Source organism: Podarcis cretensis, assembly GCF_951804945.1.
Source record: "Podarcis cretensis genome assembly, chromosome: 8".
NCBI lineage: Eukaryota > Metazoa > Chordata > Lepidosauria > Squamata > Lacertidae > Podarcis > Podarcis cretensis.
This window is the reverse complement of record NC_137177.1, coordinates 28031223-28052883: the sequence shown is the minus strand read 5'-3', so window position 1 is coordinate 28052883 and position 21661 is coordinate 28031223. Positions and strand designations below refer to the sequence as shown.

Genomic DNA, 21661 nt, shown 5'->3' with positions numbered 1-21661 from the left:
CTGTAGCCAGGGATTCCTCTCCTTGCTGAACAACTCCTGGTGTTGCTAACTTTGCTTTTATAAGCAGTCCAATTAATCCATCTGAGCTGATATGTAGATGGTTGGTGTGCGCTTTTTGCCACAAATAGAAGCTTTTGCTATAATATGGCATTTTAAAACACATGGAGAAGGCTTTTGGTTTTGTTTATACTGTAGTTTACATTGCTTGCATCCTGTCTTTCCTGCTAGGAGCTCAGTACAGCATACAGGGTTCTCATCCTTTCTCCTTTTTACCCATTCAATAACCCTGTTGGGCCAAGAGACTGTGACCTGCCAAAGACAATTCAGTGAGATTCATGACGAAATTGGGATTTGAACCCTGGTCTTGTAAGAGCTAGTCTGACAGTGTAACCACTGCAATATTCTGGCTCTCCTCATGTCACTGAAAAGTTATTCCATGTGAAATTTTACAAAAGCAGCATATGCCAAGCCCATAGGATATTGGAGTTAAATCAGCTGAGTTGGCACTAGTTGTTACACTTGCAGGTGTGTTGGATATATATTTGACCCCAAGTTGGATTATCTGATACAAAACCACTGGGTTTTATTCAGTGCTATCCCTACTCAGAGTAGACCCATTGACATTAATAGGCATGGCTAACCTAGGTCTACTCAGAATGGAAGAAAGCTGATTTGAGCTTGAACTGTAAATAGTAAGGAGCTCAATGGGTAGTAACTTTTAATGAAAAAGTTAGTAAAGACTGTGAGGCTGTTTAATAGTAGTGTTTTACAAATACACAGTCCATTAATGATAGCAGTTAGTTGCTTTTTGTTTTGTTTTTTCCCTGGACCTGGCTTTTGTTTGGATGTGAATGAAAAGTGTGAAGGAAGGAGGGCAAGATTCAGACTTTGGGAACCCTTGAGTAGGGCCTTAATAGTAAACTATTTTATATCTACAAAGAGATGTGCTTTGAGTGTGTAAGGTGTTAGCACTAGTTGACACAGTTTTGGCCTGGGTGTGTAGTACTCTGTTTCCGTTCTGCCTTAACGTGACTGATGTCTGTCCTTGATGGCAGTCTGGGCGTCAGGGACAATTTTGAGTTTCCACTGGGGACCAGTAGCATGAAAACTAAAGGATTTTGATAGGATGGAATACATGCCCTGCAAGACAAGGCTGAGGGAGCTGGGTTGGCTCAGCATCAACTAAGTTCAAGGGGGAACTTCAGTTCAGATGACTGTTGCTAAGACATTGATATAAAGGTTGGGAAATTGCTTTTGTTGGAAGGTGGGAATGAGACTCTAGCTCTTGTCCCTTGTGGCCTTCCCAGGCAGGCTGGCCCCTCACCCAATTTTGCAGCTTTTGAGGTAGCTTGCATGCTACAGAAGGAGGATTTAATTCCTTAGGGCTCCCATTTCCCTGACACTGCATTGCATTCCTCTCCATTCTCAAAGTCCTGCACTATATGTGTCCCAATTCTTACCTTTGGTATTCTGCTAATTTGTCTCTTAGCACCACAGCAGTCAACCACCCTGCTTCCCTAGCTGCCATCTGGATTCTTTTCTGCTGCTGCTGGAATTGAGTTGCCCAAAAAGCAGTTATCTTCCCCAACCCATGATTTCTTCAAGACTTTGCTCTTATCTAGACCCCCCCCCCTTTCTCCTCATCCTGCAAAAGTTGCTGTCATTCTTTGTTTTTAGTTTTCTCATAAGTATAAAGGTAAAGGTAAAGGTACCCCTGCCCGTACGGGCCAGTCTTGACAGACTCTGGGGTTGTGCGCCCATCTCACTCAAGAGGCCAGGGGCCAGCGCTGTCCGGAGACACTTCCGGGTCACGTGGCCAGCGTGACATCGCTGCTCTGGCGAGCCAGAGCCGCACACGGAAACGCCGTTTACCTTCCCGCTGGTAAGCGGTCCCTATTTATCTACTTGCACCCGGAGGTGCTTTCGAACTGCTAGGTTGGCAGGCGCTGGGACCGAGCAGCGGGAGCGCACCCCGCCGCAGGGATTCGAACCGCCGACCTTTCGATCGGCAAGTCCTAGGCGCTGAGGCTTTAACCCACAGCGCCACCTGCGTCCCTTCTCATAAGTATACTGCCCCCCAAACATGGTGAGAGCATTGGCTAAGTGCTCCCAGGTGTCTACCCTTCCATTGTTTCTCAATCATTAAGCTGCTTTTTATAGATCTCCACTTCCCTTTTGCATCTCTGCATTGGTTGTATTGGCCTCATGACTCCCCTTCTCTTTCTTTATTTCAGGCCTTGATGCTTGGTATGCTGCCTTTCTCTTAAATGTTTTCGCAAGCTCCTTGGTGGCTTCAGCATTTGCATTGTGATTGTCTGTGACTGAGCAGCCTCTTGCTACCTTCCCTCCAACTTGATTTCCATCCTTTGGAATGACTTCCTCACCTATTGCCACTCTTAATCTCATCCTCTCTTAAGTATTGCTTGTGTGACCTTTCTGGTTTGGATTTTTTCCTGACTGTTGCTGTGACTGTCACAGTTGACCCTCCACCTTTTTCTTTCCTACCAGCCATGATAGTTGTACTTGACCTCCACTGCCTATGGCAGTATGTTTCTGAATACAGGTTGCTGGGAATCTCAAGAGGGTTTTTGCACTCATGTCCTGCTTTCAGGCTTCCCATAGGCATCTGGTTGACCACTGTGAGAACAGGATGCCTGACTATATGGCTACTGACCTGACCCAGTAGGGCACTTCTTGTTCCTTTTGGGAACTTCAGATTTCTTAAAAGCCATGTGTGAACTGTCACTTCTGCCAACATATTTTTTAAGACTCCACTAAAGGCCTTATATTCCTTGTCCCCTACCCCACTGTACTGACGGCCTATTTACTCCAGTAATCATGCTAATAGTGTACAGTCCTATCTTTGATGTTCTACTCCCGGGTTGCTGAGTGCCTCCAGTGGATCCACAGCCACATTACTCATCTTAGCACTTTTGGGTCTCCACTGCTTCACTGTGATTTTTCTCCTCTTTTAAAAAATGTGATGGCTTCTTTGGGATTAGCTGTATATTTCTAACCCAGTCATACTCACGTGTAGAGCCATTGTTTTTATTGTATCTGCTCTGTGTATGGCTATTGTTGGATATCGCCTGATAGGAAACATAACACAACTAGATGTTGAGGTGGATCAACTTGGAACAGGAGGGGCTTCATATAACTTAAGTGAATTGTTATGCTGCTTGGGCTGCAAAGTAGACTGGTTGAACTACCATACTTCTGTATTTCATTATGGTCTTGAAATCTGGTTGAAGTTCAGTTATAGCCGTGTGAAATGCCTTTTCTGTTAATCACCTTTTATTGTGTGTCTAGACAGCTATCCCAGACTTATTCATTAGACAGGAAGGACTTGCAAAAGGACTCTACGTATATTACCAACAAACTTCTGGTTGGATAGGCTATAGCTCAGAAATGGTTTTCTGTTAACTTTCATTCCTTACAGTGTGTGTGTGTGTGTGTGTGTGTGTGTGTACACATTAACAACAACGTTGGTAGTTTGTGTTATTCAGGCATGACAGCAGCAATTACAGCTACTGCAGTTTATGGGAAAGCATACTACAAGTGGGGGGTGGGGAGGAGAGCCATTATCACAATCAAGACACATTGGTGTGATGCTTCTGATACTAGTTCCTGTACGAGAGGCTATTCACATCCAGTATCTCCTTTTATCAATAGTGGCAATCATAATTCTGTGTCTTTAGTCCTCTTGAAATGTACAACATTAGTAAAGGAAAAATGTGTCAGATACCAGAGTGATCTAAAGGTAAGGTAAAGGTACCCCTGCCCGTACGGGCCAGTCTTGACAGACTCTAGGGTTGTGCGCCCATCTCACTCAAGAGGCCGGGGGCCAGCGCTGTCCGGAGACACTTCCGGGTCACGTGGCCAGCGTGACAAAGCTGCATCTGGCGAGCCAGCGCAGCACACGGAAACGCCGTTTACCTTCCCACCAGTAAGTGGTCCCTATTTATCTACTTGCACCCGGGGGTGCTTTCGAACTGCTAGGTTGGCAGGCGCTGGGACCGAGCAGCGGGAGCGCACCCCGCCGCGGGGATTCGAACCGCTGACCTTTCGATCGGCAAGCCCTAGGCGCTGAGGCTTTTACCCACAGCGCCACCCGCGTCCCCCTACCAGAGTGATCTAGCTGATGTTAATTCATTATTACTTAATTCATTTCAGTTTATTTTAATCAGTTAACTGGTTAGATGAAAAATTTTCATTTTTTTTTTTTAAAGGCTACCTCTGTTTAATTAGTAAATTTCTTTTAAACTGAGTTTTCTAATGCAGGTACTTAACCACAGGCGATATGCACAATCTTAGAAGAGGCATTATCTTGTGTATGAGGGAGGAGAAATGCATTTTCAAATAAAACTTAATTAAGACCTTTAAAATTGGGGTTTAGTGTGAAAATAGCCCTGGTATTTATGACCTCTTCATATTTCTAACCTATACTGTATCTGAAGTATATTTGGTTCTTGTTGTTTTCTTCCTGTCACCCAATATTTAGATATTATACTTTCACTTCTATTAATCCTTCAAAGAACTCGTGCTACTTCTGACAGTAGAGATGCTGGATCAATGTGTAGATTTACCTAGCTGCCCACTGAATTTTACACAACTTCAAATATTGTGACACCATTCTCTGCCCAATGCATATTTTGAAGTACAGATACAATCAAAACACATATAAATGTGGGTTGTTATTATTATTATTATTAAAAATAATATAGAAACAGGCAAAGTGGAATTAGTGGTGATCAACTGTGAAAGTGACATGGGATGGAAATAGGCAGACCCATCCCTGATTGAGAAATACTGCGGAATCATTGTCTACTTTCCAGTGCTACTACAGTGGTGCCTCGCAAGACGAAATTAATCCGTTCTGTGAGGCTCTTCGTATAGCGGTTTTTTCGTCTTGCGAAGCAAGCCCATTGACAGCTTAGCAGATTAGCGCTATTAGCGGTTTAGCGGCTTTTAGCGGATCAGCTGATAAGCGGCTTATCAGCGGATCAGCTGATAAGCGGCTTAGCGGTTTAGGAAAAGGGGGGGAAAGGGGAAAAAACCCGCAGGAACTCGCAAGACATTTCGTCTTGCGAAGCAAGCCCATAGGGAAATTCGTTTTGCGAAGCGCCTCCAAAACGGAAAACCCTTTCGTCTAGCGGGTTTTCCATCTTGCGAGGCGTTCGTCTTGCGGGGCACCACTGTATCTGGAGAAATCCCACCCGCATTTCATAGTTGTGTGAAGCTGTATCCCCGCATACAATAAATAGAACTGTGGCTGGCATGGCTTGGCTCAGTTTGTTTGAAGGGAATGCCTACTGAGCATGGCCAAGTATTATATGCCTAGTTAATGTGTGTGGTGCTTTTCACAGTAACAAAAGAGAGGTCTCCCCCAATAAGCTTACACTCAGTTAATTCTACCTAGTCTTGCCTATTTGTCCTACAAGCGCTGCTATAGACAAGTGGTACTGGTAGCATGGCTTGGAAGTTATACAATTTTACAATTTCCTGATTCTGTACTAACAACAATTTTAAAAAGCTGCAGTGTAGGCTGCACAAGACACTAATGACATCTTCTATAACATTTTAATTAAGTTACTTTCTTGGATAAATTGGATGTACTGTAATGTCCTCCAGTGGCCCCCTTCCCCCCGTACTGTCATCACACCCTGAGTATAAATCCAGGTGAAATCTTGTTCATTTTCCATATGGTCTAGTCCTCATCTGAAGACTGCAAAAAACAAAGCCATGCCTCCCCCCCCCCCAATATTCTTATGTTGGTCCCTTCTCCAGTCTTCAGAATGGCTAGAAGTGGATTGAAGGAGGAGTGTGTTAGACTTGGTTTGAAACCTCAGCCATGAATCTTAAGAGTTACCTTGACCCAACATCTGACTTGTGTCTGCCAGACTCTGGAGGGATCTTCCGCTTGAGGATTCTGCTATGGGAAAATATTTTTTAAAGGATGTATTGTCTCTTCATTGGAATTTGATGTGTCCTTCCCAGGGTTCGAAATTAGCATAGCCCCAGGCTCATTTTGTGCCTAAAGACTCACCATTTGCGAGCACCTCAAAAAGTCTGGGTGCCATTTTTTGTGCCTGGCTGACACTCAAGGATTACTGAAATATATGTTGATGCTTCCCATCACATACATCTTAAGGATAGACTATGTGTTAAGGAGTTAACAATAAAGAAAGTGTTTTGAAAACTGAAGTATGGTACCAATATTTTATTGTAAACACCAAAATAAAATGTGTCACTTAGGTGAACTGTATATTAATTCATGCTTATAAAAATAATAAATAAAAAGTGTTGCCTACCCCCCCCCCAGGCAACTAAACATTCTGTTTTGACTCCCAGCTTTTCTATCCCAGTTTCTAACATTGGTTCTTCCTGCATGTATATGGTCCTCTTTGGGAAATTCCAAATAAGCAGTTCCTGATCTCACGGAGCAATATAAAGAATTGTTGGGGAACAACTTGATTTAACTAGAGATACCTTCAGCAAGTAGTGCCTTTAGCAAGGGTTAAGGTGCTGTGGGTTAAACCACAGAGCCTAGGACTTGCCGATCAGAAGGTCGGCGGTTCAAATCCCCGTGACAGGGTGAGCTCCCGTTGCTCGGACCCTGCTCCTGCCAACCTAGCAGTTCGAAAGCACGTCAAAGTGCAAATAGATAAATAGGTACCGCTCTGGCGGGAAGATAAACGGTGTTTCCGTGCGCTGCTCTGGTTTGCCAGAAGCGGCTTAGTCATGCTGGCCACATGACCCAGAAGCTCCCTCGGCCAATAAAGCGAGATGAGCGCTGCAACCCCAGAGTCGGCCACGACTGGACCTAATGGTCAGGGGTGCCTTTACCTTTACCTAAGCTGATATAGCCCCTTGCTACTCAGTACTATATTTGTTGCAGCTAAGTGAGAGAGGTTTTAGAGCCAAGCAAAAATACATGTGCCTTTCCTAGAAGCATGACTCTTCATGAACTCACTCGGATATAGTGATATACCATAGACTAGTGTTTAGACGGGTGAGTCAGCATGAGACTTAGGTTTGTGCTTTCTCCTGCACCCCCCCCCCCCTTTCAGTGTGATCAGAAGAGAAGTTTGGAAACTTTCACTTCTGTTTTTAGATTAATCTTAATTTGTCAAGATGATCAAATTTGGACAAACTGGTTAATCTTAACTACGTCTTGTTGAAACAAAGAAGCTTCATAAACTCGTGATTAGGGTTGTAACACTAAACAATGGTTAATCTGAAAGGAAAGTACACTGGTACCTCGGGTTACAGACTCTGCTAACCCAGAAATAGTGCCTCGGGTTAAGAACTTTGCTTCAGGATGAGAACAGAAATCGTGCGGCAGCGGGAGGCCCCATTAGGTAAAGTGGTACCTCAGGTTAAGAACAGTTTCAGGTTAAGAACAGACCTCCAGAACAAATTAAGTTCTTAACCCGAGGTACCACTGTAGAAGCTTCTGATATCATGGCCATGCTGAAGAAAAAAGCAGGGAAGGGGGAGCATGCAGGTCTAAGGCTTGCTGTAGCATATTCTAAAAGTGTTACAGAGGTACCTCAGTTTTGAGTGTCTCAGAAGCCAAATGTTTTGGTTTTCAGTGCCAAAAACCCAGAGGTAAGTGCTTCCATTTTTGAATGCACCTCGGAAGTCGAATGGCTTCCGCTGCATGTTATGTTTCCGATTTCCTCAATGGAAATTGCAGACGGTCCTTTGCGCCTCAATTTTCAAATGTTTCGGAAGCCAAATGGTCTTCTGGAACTGATTACGTTCGAAAACCGAGGTACCACTGTACATCTGAATGCCACCAACATTTCAGCTAATGCTGAAACTATGAAATTGCTCCTAAAAACAAAGAGCTAGTAGCCCTTTGCTGAAACAATAACTCCCCTGATTAAAGCTATTTTCATATTTAAACTCAGCAATATGTACCTAAAACTTTGCCTGGTCAGTTCTCCGCATCTCAGGAGAGTGCCTTTTTTGACTTGAAATAGTGTGGTGTTTACAGCACAGGGAAGACACCCCCCCCCCCCGCCTAACATGGAACAGAAAACTAATTTCTTTCTTTGGCCCGTGATCCCATCTGCGTTCAGCTGTGGGGAGCTGATGGAGGCTGCATCTGTGCATTTGCCCAGCTGCATTAAATATGTGTTTTGTTGGTGAGAGCTTTCGTCTGTTTGGTGGCTTCCAAGTCCCAGGGGTTCAGTGGTCTCTGTCCTCTCTGCTAGCTAGCTTGAGTGTGGCAGGGTCCAATAGAAGCCGCCACTGGAGCAGCTGCTGCTTCTCCTTGAACTGCATAGGAAGCATTTTTGCTGTCTTTTGTACAGCAGGCCCGTTGGCCAAACAATAGTTTGTGCTTTCAAGGCCATGTGGAGAGTCACATGACCCGTTGCTGTTGCTGCTGGGGTCCTTACCCATCTGTTCTCTCCACTCTTTCTGGGTTATCAGGCACAGGTCCAAGTTTTCTCCAGCAGCCAGCCTCCTGGTCAGAGATTACGAGCCAGCAGCGCTAACCTTCCTGGCGGGGGTGGTGTGGCTTTGCTTTTATGCAGATTAGCCATGTGCTTCTCACTTCAAGACATTTGAGGAAAACACATTTCCTGTGTTTAGCTCTCAGTGGGTGGTTCCTGGCTTTACTGTACAGGGACGGAGGGTTGGGGCCTATGAACTAAGAGCACTCTGGAGAGGGATTACAGTACACTGCCCCCCTTCCCATTCCACCTCCGCTGCTACGTCACCACAACACAACCACTCGTGCTCTCATAGTGTTGGTGTCATTCATTCAGTGCCAAGATTGCTTTAAAAAATTCCCTTGGCCCCAGTTCAAACAGGAGTACAGCTGGGATGTGTTAGATTTTAGGCAGTCTGCCCTCAATTTGAGATGAGTTATAAATAGCTGTGCTGACTTCCTTAACTAGCACACTCTGAGGTAAAATGCAGGTTAATTACTGTGGGAATCAATTAGGGCTTCTCTCCGTTAAAGAGCCAGCAAGACTTTTTTATTATTATTATAATAAATCAGATGACAAATCTGGTCAGGAATGAATTCCAGACCTAAGGTGGGGTTTTCATTTTCTCCATAATCCAAGGAATCTGATTTCTACTTCTGCTCAACACATATACAGTCTTTTTAAAAAGTCCTTTGTCTTTTGCCTTCATTTCTACAATTAACTATGATAACCTTGTAACAATTTCCAGAGGGATAGCTGTGTTACGCTCTTGTAGCAAGAACAAAGAAGGGTCTTGTACACCTTAAAAGACTCAACAAATTTATTATGGCATAAGATTTTGTGGACTTCCGAGAGTAGAACCCGAAGCAGTTGATTCAAATGCAACAAAGGTGATTCTGATTAAACATTAGGAAGAACTTTCTCACAGTAAGAGCTGTTTGACCGTGAAATGGACTATCCTGGAAGGTGTGGACTCTCCATCAGAGGTTTTTAAATGAGGTTGGAATACATCCGTCAATGATTCTTTAGCTGTAATTCCTGCATTACAGTGGGTTGGACTACATTGCCCTTGGGATCCCTTTCAACTCTAAAATTCTTCGATTCATCAAATGCACAAAAGCAAATTACCCTGAATTTCAGGTATATAGATACATGATGGGGGAAATTGTAAACAGTGAGGACATGAAATTTTATAATAACCTTGAACAAAAGGGCCTCCCTGCTTTCTTTTGCTATCAGAAACTAGATTTATGGCACTGTCAGAGCAAGCTTTCTTTATCCAGGAAACAATTGTTTTCTGATCCCTGAAAAGTTGACAGCATTGTTAGTTCTGTGGCTGAAACATATTTCATTTAGCCAGGAAGCAACTGACTATCCTTGGGTCTAGGCCAGGGGTCCTCATACTACGGTCTGAGGGCCAGATCCGGCCCACCAGGGTCCTGAACCTGGCCTGCCTCAAGGCCCGAGGCTCGGAAGTGGCCAATCGAGAAGAGCCCTGAGGTAAAAGTGTGCGTGTGTAACAAAGCCCTGGTAACATGGTTGCTACCACTGGCTCTGGCTGCTTGATAATGGCATGCTGCCCCTTTAAGCCACCAGAGGGTGGGGCAGCGGTGAAGGAACCCCTTCTATGCCAGCCCTTACCTTCCTCCCTTCCCCTCAGGCCGGCTCCATGCAGGAGCAGTGCCTCGCGGCCTGTTGTGCACACGGGTCTCATGCGGCGGCTTGGCAGCCTTAAAAGTTAGGGAAGCACCAAAGACACAGGCAACAAATGCAGATAGAATTAGCAAGAAGAGAAGTCTCAATCACAACAGTTTATTGTACAAGGGAATCTCCATGTAAATAGTGGTCAAAAATAACCCAGAAGAAATGAAGTATAAAGGTGAGGTATAAGTAACTTATATTATTACTGATAGCACCTGTTATGTGTCTATCCTGGCTATTATTTTGAAAAAAGGTGTTTTTTTAAAAAAAAATACATGAAAAAGAGCATGTTTCTGGCACCTCTTTAGTCTCGCCCCCAACAGTGTCTGAGGGACAGTGAACTGGCCCCCTGTTTAAAAAGTTTGAGGAGCCCTGGTCTAGGTAGGTGGTGAGAGAGGTGGGAATTGGGAAGGTGTGGGTCTTGCACAAAGAGGGCCAAAGAACAGAATCCTTAAGCTCTTTGCCTGTCACTGCTAACACATGTTTCAAAAGATTTCAGTCCTATGCATAGTGGTATTTGTGTATGAGCAGGTCACTGCAAATGGGGAATGAATATGCTATGTGGTTTTAAATCAGATTTCCAGTTACCTCATGTATGTTTAATTGTCATAAAGTTGGACTAAGAAATTTTGGGGAAGAGTTGCTCTTCACACAGAAATAACTTGCAGTACACTGCTCCTGCTCCGTTTACATGTTTTACGAGTGCATTATTGGGGAAAGGTGTTAATTCTGCTTCTAAAGTATTTAGACCCTCTTGTACGTGAGAACAAAGTGGCATTTCATAGGTTAATTACATTCTCTACAGTACTGCTTTAGTAATACCCTTGTAGGAAAGCTATTGTATTTGATACTGCTGCTGTTTGGAGGTGAGAATTCTGAATTGGGACCAATTAGGCCAGTAGCTATTGAAGTCTGTTGTATTGCTAATTGTCTATTCAAAATAAAAGTGCAAGGAGAGTAACTGTAAATATCTGTGTGGTGATCAGGCTTCTCACTTTGTACAGATGTGGGTTTTGGGAAAAGTGCTATGGAATTTGCAATTTTGAGATTGCTTCTCATTTCTTTGAATGTAGGTGAGTTGCAAGCAGGGGGTTGGGGTTTCAATGATCAAGGAGTAGCGCTTTCTCTGTTATGTATGTCTGTGGAAGGACCTTCAGCTTTTGAAGTGCAATCATGATAATCTATTCCTGTGGTTTCCTTTTGAAAGGATTTCCCCTGTGTCAGTCCAGAAGAGAATCTCCAGCGCTTTTCAGTCAGGGTTTGGTATTTCCTTATTTATCCTGATGTATTCTTGCAAATGAGCCAGTATCACTTTTTTTCCTGCCAGTAACAGCTTCTGTCTCTTGTATAATATCGTTCCCTGTGTTCAACTCTGGCAGCTGTTCCTCACATCAACATTCACTGATAAATACCCAATTTAAAGTTTAAGTGGAATTTTTGAGAATAGGGTAACTGGTACAAAACGGTGGGCTGTAATGAAAGATTTGTGGAGGGGGCACCATGTTTTATTACTGTGATTACAAACCCAAATCTTTTACTATTTGGGAGTCTTTCAGACCCTTGGCCCTTTCAAACCAGAACTTGCTGGTGTATATGGATTTCAATATTACATACTGCTTTTTCAGGCAGAACAAAAACAAGAGAGTGTTGGCAGAGGTGGTCCCACTTTTTTTTAGTCAAGATAAACAAGGTTAACACTCAGAAAGTAGGCGCATGTCTGCCTCAAGAAAAGAATATCAATGACACTTATATAAATATGGCATTTTGGGTGCTTTGGAAATTGAAGCTTTGTTTTTTGTCAAACTACTTGGCATCATATTAACTATATTTGAACTCAAATGTGAGGAAAGTAATGAGTGTTAATCTGTTCTCCTAAAAGCTGTTTAACTTGTAGGCACTTGTCTACTGGTATTTAATGCTAATAACATCTATAAAATTTTGGAATAGGTGACTTACTCTAGAGGGGTGAAGTTTCCTTGGACTGTGTAGTGACCTACAATATGATGCCTATGCCTTAGTTGACTGAGAATTTTCATTTTCTTCATGGATAATTTTATATGTTGGCAACTTTAAGTGAAATGTATTTGACTTTTGCCTTGTCTATATGTTGTTGTTTTTTACTGATGAGTCTGCCATTCATGAGTAAGACTGTAACATTTATATAGTTACAAAATATCAAATTGCTATTTAAAACAAATCTTACAATTTTCTTTCCTAGCCATCCAGCCCAATGGATCAGATGGGGAAGATGAGACCTCAGCCTTATGGAGGAAACAACCCATACTCACAACAGCAGGGACCTCAGTCAGGGCAACAGCAGGGCCATGGATATCCAGGACAGCCGTACGGGCCTCAGACTCCCCAGAGATACCCAATGGGAACTCTAAGCAGGACACAAACTGCAATGGGCACCGTCTCTTATGCACAGCAGGTAAGGAGAAGTGAATTGCGGATTGATGTTAAAAATCTGAAATGCATAGAATTACTGTTTGTGTGTAGTGGCCAAATGCCAGTGTAATGTGCAAGAATGCCTGAAGTTCTTGTGTGATGAAGTGTTGCCACAAGATAAGCAAAAAAGTGTGTGTTATTTATTGTTGAGTATACTTTAACCAGCTGCAGCAGCAAAGAGGTTCTTTACAGAATCCTAAACCTTCTGGGTAGCATTAGATTTTCTGGCTGCATCTTTGCACTTTGTTTGGATCTCCACCCAGAGGCGTAGGAAGGTCAGGTGGTACCCGGTGTGGGAAATTTCTTGTCAAACCCCCCCCCCCCCATTTTTTTTTCCCCTCCAAAAATGGTTTTACATTATTTCATATTTTCTTACAAAGGAATGTGGATTCTGGGCCTCTGATAACAGGTAACTGTGGAGAAATACTTAAATCTATAGGATGGATTGTGTTAGGATAGGATAGCTTAGTGTTATTTTATTTATATTTATTGTTTATTTATTTAATAAAATGTATTTTAAAAAACCTGCAAAGTGGTTTACCAAAAAACAAAACAAAAAACACAGCAGTAAAATCAAGAAACATTAACAATCCTACTTTAGAATACACAAAAGCTAAAATATTAAGATTTAAATTACTTCAACTTCCTAAGCATCTAGGTATGCTTGTCTAAAGAAGAATGCTTTTAGCAGGTGCCCAAAAAGAGTCTAGCAAAGGCACGTGCTTTATTGCAATATGCGGGGAGTTCCAAAGTGCAGGTGCTGTCACAGTAAACAATGCAGTACAGATATTATATGGAACCTGTAGTAGTGCTTGAAACTACTGAAGGGGAGGTTTTATTTATTGTGATTTCACCATGCTCTGTATTATCTAAAAAGGAAAACATTTATTTAAAAAACAGGACTGCACAGCAGCAATCTAGTCTCATCATGATTAGTGGGACATTCCCGAGCTGATGATGCATAAGATGGGCTGCAGTCCTATGCACCCCTTGCATCCAACTTGTACCTTAAACTCTGCACAAGCCTGCACCAGAGAATTGTAGAGTTGGAAGGGACCCTGAGGGTCATCTAGCCAAACCCCTGGGGCAATGCAGGAATCTCAACTAGACCATCCCTGACCGATGGCCATCCGTCTTCTGTTTTTTCCCCTTAGCCAGGACACACAGCGACGGAGACTGGAGGTGGGGGGAAAGATACATTTTGACAGTGGGGCAGATTTGTCAGGCGCGTGCAGGAACAGCTTGAAGACTTTACACAGAGAGGAACTCCACACAGGTTTCCCCACATGTAACGTAACAGGCAGGGAGCCAGCTCAGATAGAAAGACATTGGGGGAGGGCAGGATAAAAGAGTACCAAAGTCCGCCTATTTTATCCTCTTTGAGATGGTGGCACTAAGGCTCTGGGACCCTCCCCCCCCCCCCAAAAAAAATATTTACTTGTCTTCAATGTATTGTTACCACTGTTGTTCTATAGGCTGACTTTCCAGGACCTGGGTAGCCCAGCGGAGGGTAGGGCAATTCATAAAAAACCCTTTTTTGAAAATGCCTGATCCAAAGGTCTTATCTTACTAAACTAGGGATTATATAGCTATATCTGAAATTTCATGCATATCAGTTAATATCTTGACCCTGCTCCACTAAATTGAAATTTCAGCCTTCACGACATAGGAGAACGGCCAAGTAAACAGCTATTTTTGTGGAGGAGGGTCAAGATGTTAACTGATATGCCTGAAATTTCATATATAACTATATAATCCCTAGCGTAGTAAGATAAGACCTTTGGAGCAGGCATTTTCAAAAAAAAGTTTTTTATGAACCACCCTAGTAGGGCAGTAATTGTTCCTTGATAATTTGTCACCCCCCTCCACGATGGCACCCAAGGCACCCCCCCTTCCTACGCCCCTGTCTCCACCTACATTTTCTCTTTCTTCCTTGCATAGATCCCTCCTTATGGACAGCAGGGACCTAGTGGATATGGGCAGCAGAGCCAGACTCCCTATTACAACCAGCAGAGTCCTCATCCCCAGCAGCAGCAGCAGCCTTCTTATGCCCAACAGCCGCCATCTCAGACCCCTCATGCCCAGCCTTCTTATCAGCAACAGCAAACTCAGTCTCAGCCTCCGCAGCTCCAGTCATCCCAGCCCCCATACTCCCAGCAGCAGTCGCAGCCACCACATCAGCAGTCTCCATCTCCGTATCCTCAGCAGTCAGCGGCTGCCCAGCAGCATCCACAGAGTCAGCCTCCCTACTCCCAGCAGCAGTCACAGTCACCCTACCAGCAGCAGCAAGCTCAGCAGTCTGCTACCTCGGCGCTTTCTCAACAGTCTGCATCTTACCCTCAGTCTCAGTCGCAGCAGCAGTCGGCATATTCTCAGCAGCGCTTCCCACCTCCACAGGTAAGACTTCTTCCAGGTGCTGCTGCAGACCTGTTCTTGGATGGCAAGTGCCAGCACAAAGCAGTGTTGTGTCTCTTGGAAAAATTACACAGTGACACTAACTGATTTAGTTGTGCTGTAGCCTTTTACACCTTGGGTAAGGTTCTTTATGCTTTTAAAGGAAGAAATAAGGATAATTGCAGCGCTGTTCGGGAGCAAGTGACCACTCAGGTGTGGAAAATCATAAAGTGTTGTTGGCTCGTAAATACAAATTGGGTCAGGCATGCACAACTTGTGACCCGGCAAGCTGAATATTCTCATTAGACTGAGAGATAGTGACTGGCCCAAGGCCACAATGATCTTCAAAGTTGGGGTACGGTGGGGTTTGGAGATTTGTTTTTTTTTTTTTAAATGATATTTATTAAATTTTCCAATAAAGACATAAAAAAAACAACAACAATAAAAACAGACACAAGCAAAGACAACAAGTATAACTTTCAAACCTTATTTTCTCAACCTAGTTTCACCGACTTCCTCATACCTCACCGTTCTGTATTCTAATTTCATTATCCCATCAGCAAATCCATACCCTTATTTCCCAAATATTTTTTTACCACTTCCATTCTTTTTCATACTCGTCGTCTCTGAAAACCACGTTATTTTAAATCCATGTCAATCTAACATTCATTAATCTTATAATATTTATTAAAATAGTCCTTAAATTTCTTCCAATCTTCTTCCACTGTCTCTTTCTCCTGGTCTCGGATTCTGCCCGTCATTTCTGCGAGTCCCATGTAGTCTGTCATTTTCATCTGCCATTCTTCCAGAGTGGGTAGATCTGATGTCTTCCAATACTTTGCAATAAGGATCCTTGCTGCTGTTGTGGCATACAAAAATAAAGTTCTGTCCTTCTTTAACACCACATGGCTGACCATACCCAGGAGAAAGGCCTCTGGTTTCTTCAGGAAAGTGTACTTAAACATCTTTTTCATTTCATTATATATCATTTCCCAGAAAGCCTTAATCCTTGGGCACGTCCACCAGAGGTGGAAGAATGAGCCTTCACTTTCTTTACACTTCCAACATTTATTCTCTGACAAGTGGTAGATTTTTGCAAGCTTGACTGGGGTCATGTACCACCTATAAATCATTTTCATAATATTTTCTTTCAGGGCGTTACACGCCGTGAATTTCATACCGGTGGTCCACAACCTTTCCCAGTCAGCAAACATAATGTTATGACCAATATCTTGCGCCCACTTAATCATAGCTGATTTGACTATTTCATCCTGTGTATTCCATTTCAGCAGCAAGTTATACATTTTTGATAAATTCTTAGTATTGGGTTCTAACAGTTCTGTTTCCAATTTGGATTTCTCCATCTGGAAGCCAGTTTTCTTATCCATCTTATATACCTCTAGAATTTGATAGTAGTGAAACCAATCTCGCACTTTATCCTTTAGTTTCTCAAAACTCTGCAGTTTTAAATTACTACCCTCCTGTTCTAGAATTTCCCAATATTTCGGCCATATACAATTCATATTAAGTTTTTTCACAGCTTTTGCCTCCATTGATGAGAGCTACCTTGGAGTTTTATTCTCCAGTAGGTCCTTATACCTGGGGTTTGGAGATTTGAACCATCACCTCCCCAGTGCTAGTCTGACACACTAACTAGTATATCACAGTGTGGCTATCAAATATAGGACAGGGTAATACAAAATGTATATTTAAGCAACTGGATGGAGAATAGATTAAAGCTAGAATCCATGTGCCAAGCACCTTAAAAGTGGAGAGAGAATTCCCTTCTCAACTTTTAGGCCAGGAACAAGTATGAAGGACAGTGGGGAGAGGTAATTAATGATGGGATTGAGACCAGCAGTGAGGGTATTTTCTTTGGCCTCTGTAAAACTATATTGAAGGGAAATGAAATAGCAGCCTAAGGAGCTTTGAACCCCTTCCCTGTGTGCAGCTTGTTTAAGTCATGGCAGTTCCAGTAGCACCATGCCTGCTGACCTTGGAAGACATAGGCAGAACTGGGCATGGATAATGCCTCAGCATAGCATTTTTTTCTCCGTGATGCATTACTGAGGCAGTGGTCTTCTTTAAGACTTTCTATGCTTTCAGCTTAAGGCCATAGGCATAGAAAGATGTGGGCAGCAGTGCTGCCTGAAATTTGCCTCATTGGCAGGGAGAGGGAGAAGGGCTAATGGGGAGCTAACTGTCTGAGTACCTATTTTGTTTCTAAGCACAAGAAATGGCAGAGTGCTTGTGGGGGCTGCCAGCCTATGCATTACCCCCATCTCTTTGCCAGAGACACAGAGAGGGGAACAGCTACCCAAGAGCCCCTACACATCTGGGATATCCAGCAAGGGGCTTGCGTGGGTGGGTGTTCTCCATCCTTTGGCACTACATCAGGGTGGGCAACCTTTTTCCCCCTCCCAAGGCCCACATTCTCTCATAGGGAACTGCATGCCAATGATGGGTGGGGCTAGAGACAAAAGGTGGCAGATTAATGGATGTGACTTTCTCATGCCTGTTAATGGGTCCTTCAGGAGCTGACAGGCACAATCATCCTGGCCTAGACTTCTTCCCTGTTCTGCCTCCCCCTCCCATTATGAGTAGGGTTTTTTTAGTCTCACAGGAAGAGAGAGGGAGAGAAGCCTGCTCCTGACGAAAACAAGGAGCAGCTGCACCGCATTCAAAGGGGTCTGGGATCCTGGCTCTGCGACCCCCGCCCTTTCATGATTCAGACTCCACACCATTGAAACTAGAGACATATGGGGCAGTTGATTGGAACAGTGTGTGTTGATAGAACAGGGCTAATGCTGTGGGCCAGGGTGAGGATAAAATAGGGATTCTTTTTCCATTTCCAAGATCTCTTATCTTTTGTTCATTTGATTGATCTCTTGCATTTCAGGAGTTATCACAAGACTCATTTGGGTCCCAGGCATCATCGGCTGCCTCAATGGCTTCCAGTAAAGGGCAAGATGATGTGAATTTGAATCTTCAGTCCAGACCCTCTAGCTTGCCGGTGAGTCAAAGGTCCCATTTCATAAATGGCTTGGGTTTAAGTTATTGGAAGCACTGCAAGGTACTTAATATTCATAGCACATGTTCTCGTTGGAAATAAAAAATAGGACCATGTATTTATTAAAGCCAACAACATTTGGGCACCCAGTTGCAGCAGGGGGGACTTGTTGGAGATGGATTAAAAATAATAATGTGGAATTCTGAAAATGACACCCTCTACCATACCAGAATATAAATCAAATTTTTACTTGGGCTGTAGAATTATGCCTGAAATTTACAGATTATATGTGGTAAATTCTCTTACTTCATTACACATCAACACCTGCTCTACTCTAGTGGAACTTGTTACTGTGTTAGTTACTATGTTATAGGTATGGACATTTTGGTGTCAGTTTAGATTTATTGCTGCTGTGAAACCAACCAGTAGAAGATGAAGTCAACAAAGCTGCCCTGATACTCTGCAGAAGAGAGAAACCATATTCTACCATCAAATCTTGGTCATCTATTGCTTCTATACTCTGTGTCCTATAGCCATTTATCAGTCATTTATCATTATTCTTTTAGTTTTAGTCTGAGTGTGATAAGGCTGTGGGATTCAAGTTTTAGTGGTGGTCCAATTCACTGTTGGTGCCAAGCAGTGCTGTAGCTGGAGATGTAAAGGATCATACATACTGCTAACTATTTATGGCTGTTGCTGTATCTTCTGTGTCTCATTGAGAATAATTAGTAGGCTAATGACTTCATATGTATAGCTCTTCCCTGTTTCTGAAAGGACAGCCTTTTCATAGTGTTTGGGAAAGCTGTTTAGTGCATTGGCCCAGTGCCAGGTCTCTCCTCAAGAGACTGCCCCCAGCAGGCTCAAAGGAGAGTTTGAGCTGCTGACCTAGAATTTGTTACTTCTGCTTGTGCTGGAGTGCTATTTGGCTTTCAGAGCTCTGAATGCTCTCAAATATGCAGTTGCATGAGCAAAATGCAGAAGAGGTTAAATGGATGGCAGAAACTGCATGTTTTAAATATTTCTAGGATTTATTAGATTACTTTCTGAAGAGGGAAGTTGACGCACAACAGTTCAATAAAAAGTTATATTTAATATATGTAACAGAATGCAGTGTGTGTTTCTCCCCTCCTTCTGAACTAATGAAAGTTGCAGAGTAGATTCATGTTTTCTGATATGATAACATGTTCAGTGTTACCACCACTTCTTTTAGGAAATATTGCTTCTTGTAATGAGTGGTTTCCCTTCTCATCCATAGTTCTTCCGAAACTGTATCTTATTTGACCCTAGATCAGCCTTATTCAATCTGAAGCCCTCTAGATACTTTGAGCTACAGCATCCATCAGCTCTGACCACCAGCCATGTTGGTCATGGCTGTGGCAAATAAGAGTTGTAGTCCAAAAAGTTTGGTGGCGGGCATGGGGTTGGGAAAGGCTGGACTAGACAATGTGGACTTCCTCTAGGTTTTGATGTTAGCTGTTAATTCTTAAGTGACAGAATAAGTTCTGATTTTGAATTGGAATGCAAGATAGAAGTTTCATTTAGTAGTGTAGTGGTGCTGTTTCTGCAAATTCTTCCAGTTGATGGTTTGTCACTTGTTGAAAGTAGTTACTATCTTTAGTGGGGTGATTTCTTTTCAGAACAAAGTAGGGGTATTTCACATTTTTGTGACTTAAAGGGTGGCTAGGCATATAGTCCGCTAGTGTTTTAGGATGTGCTTATGAGAAAGTCTCCATCTCTTTAACCAACACTAGGACCAGTTAAAGTCCCTAGATGCTTGAAGAATTAGTATTCACTAGGGATTGATGGGTGTGCTTTTCTTTCTAAATGAGCTCTGTCTCTCTGCGAATTTAGGTTAGTTCTGCTGGCTTAGTGGATTCTGGGTTGATAGACGGCTGCTTGTTTTGACTAAGCTTAGCAGCCTCTTGCGTTCTCTAGCTTGGTAATCTGCAGTCTCCTTACATTTGTGACAACTAATTGGCACAAGAAAGTGTGTCCAAACCAAAACATCTGGGTACCAGGTCTCTGCTCCTCCAGAGCAGTCATATGCATGTCCACTCAGTCTCATTGTGTTGAGTGGGACGTCTTTCAGATCACTGCAGTTCTGTGCATGCTTGCCTGATGTAAATGACACTGAATTCAGTGGGACTCACCTCTGTGTAGAAATGCATAATATTGGGCTGTTGGTGTCTGTCCTAATACTGCACCTCTGAGAGGTCTGGAACAGCCCCCTGCCCGTGTCCCCCACTCCTCTAATTTTGGTGCTGGAAAGGGGATTGGCAGGATCCCATAATTGTGTTGGGAATTGGAGGCTCTTGAAAGTCTAGTACAACTGTGAGAACCCTGCCAGCCCAAGCCTTCTAATTCAAACTTGCTGCTGGACAAAGGAGCATAAGCGCTTGTTTTGATTCTGGGTAGCCAAGGCCCTTGAACTTCTTCTGCTTGCCTTCCAAAAGAGTCCCAGCCTTTACCTCTTGCTGTCTAGGAAAAGGTTGGGGTTCATGTAGGTAGCAGAGTTCTACCTTTGGTGCCTCAGCAGACTACTGCTGAAGTGGCCAGCTTCCTTTCCAGATTGCAGCTGGAAAACTGGGCTTTCTCTCTGCCTCTTTCTCTTTCCACCATTTTCTTAACATTTTAACTTAGAAAGGAACAACAACAACAACAACAAATGCTGCTGCTGTTGTGACATGCCTGAGGTTGGGGCATGGCCCTCTAACTTAAGGCTACTTTTCTAAATTGAGTACCTGAAGGCCACCACACAATCCAGAAATCCTTTGTCATGGCCAAGTTCGCATCTGCCTGTTTCATATACATTACGCACAAAGGAACATTTCTCCCACACCACCACATTTTTATATAAATAGATTGGTTTTCTGAGCCCTCAGTGTGCAGATAGAAATGTTGCTTGTTCTTTTAGCAGTACTAGGGGGAATCTTGGGAATTCGCTGTTCAGGATCATGAATGCACCCCATCCCTTCTCCAATCTAGACAGATGTCTATATATATTAAAAAAACAAAGTTGTTGTGTGCATGGAACAAGTTCCACATGTGCCTTGAGACTTTCCCCCTCTCCTTTTCCTGTGCACTCCCCTGTGCCACCTGAGTCTGCTCTGAAGGGTTCGGGGAACACCAGAGGGCGAGGGTGGGTGCAGAGAAATTGGGGGAGAGACGTGTTGGGTTGAGAGGACCTTGTTTCCTGTTCACATATCCCACTTAGTGTACATTGAACTCCATCCATTGAATTTGTCTAACGTATTGTACACAGTCTAAAATGGGAAATAGATCACTTTAGTATTGCTTCTACAACATTTTGGATTCAGAAGCAGCTGTATGTACAGCTCTGAATGCTAGTAATAAAATGCACACAGTTAAGATGGCCTCCTCCTTAAGATGGCGGTAGTGATGGCGAATAGTTCAGTAGAGAACAGGGCTGGATGAAGTTGGGGGATTTCAGTGAATGCTGGTTGAAAGAAATGTTCACTTTTGACTCTTCCCCACCCCTCACCCTTTTCTTTATTTGGAATGGGAAGACTGCATGCATTTAAAGAGCTAAACTTCCATCTTTCCCAGCCAGCATGGTCAGTGGTGAGGGACAGTGGGAGTTTTGAGTCCCACAATGTCTGGAGGAGCACAGGTTCCTCATCCCTGGCTTAAAAAAGGTAGGCAG

General features: G+C 43.3%; 1 protein-coding gene across 3 annotated transcripts in view; it reads left to right on the top strand.

Moving 5' to 3' along the window:
- The window catches only part of ARID1A (AT-rich interaction domain 1A), a 133425-nt gene that overhangs the window by 64650 nt on the left and 47114 nt on the right, over positions 1 to 21661 (top strand). For all 3 annotated transcript variants that reach the window (XM_079985884.1, XM_079985883.1, XM_079985882.1), the window contains 3 exons: positions 12364 to 12576; positions 14535 to 14990; positions 17887 to 18000. In XM_079985884.1, the coding sequence (XP_079842010.1) occupies positions 12376 to 12576; positions 14535 to 14990; positions 17887 to 18000 (771 nt within the window). In that variant the 5' untranslated portion in view covers positions 12364 to 12375. The remainder of the gene's footprint in view (positions 1 to 12363; positions 12577 to 14534; positions 14991 to 17886; positions 18001 to 21661) is intronic.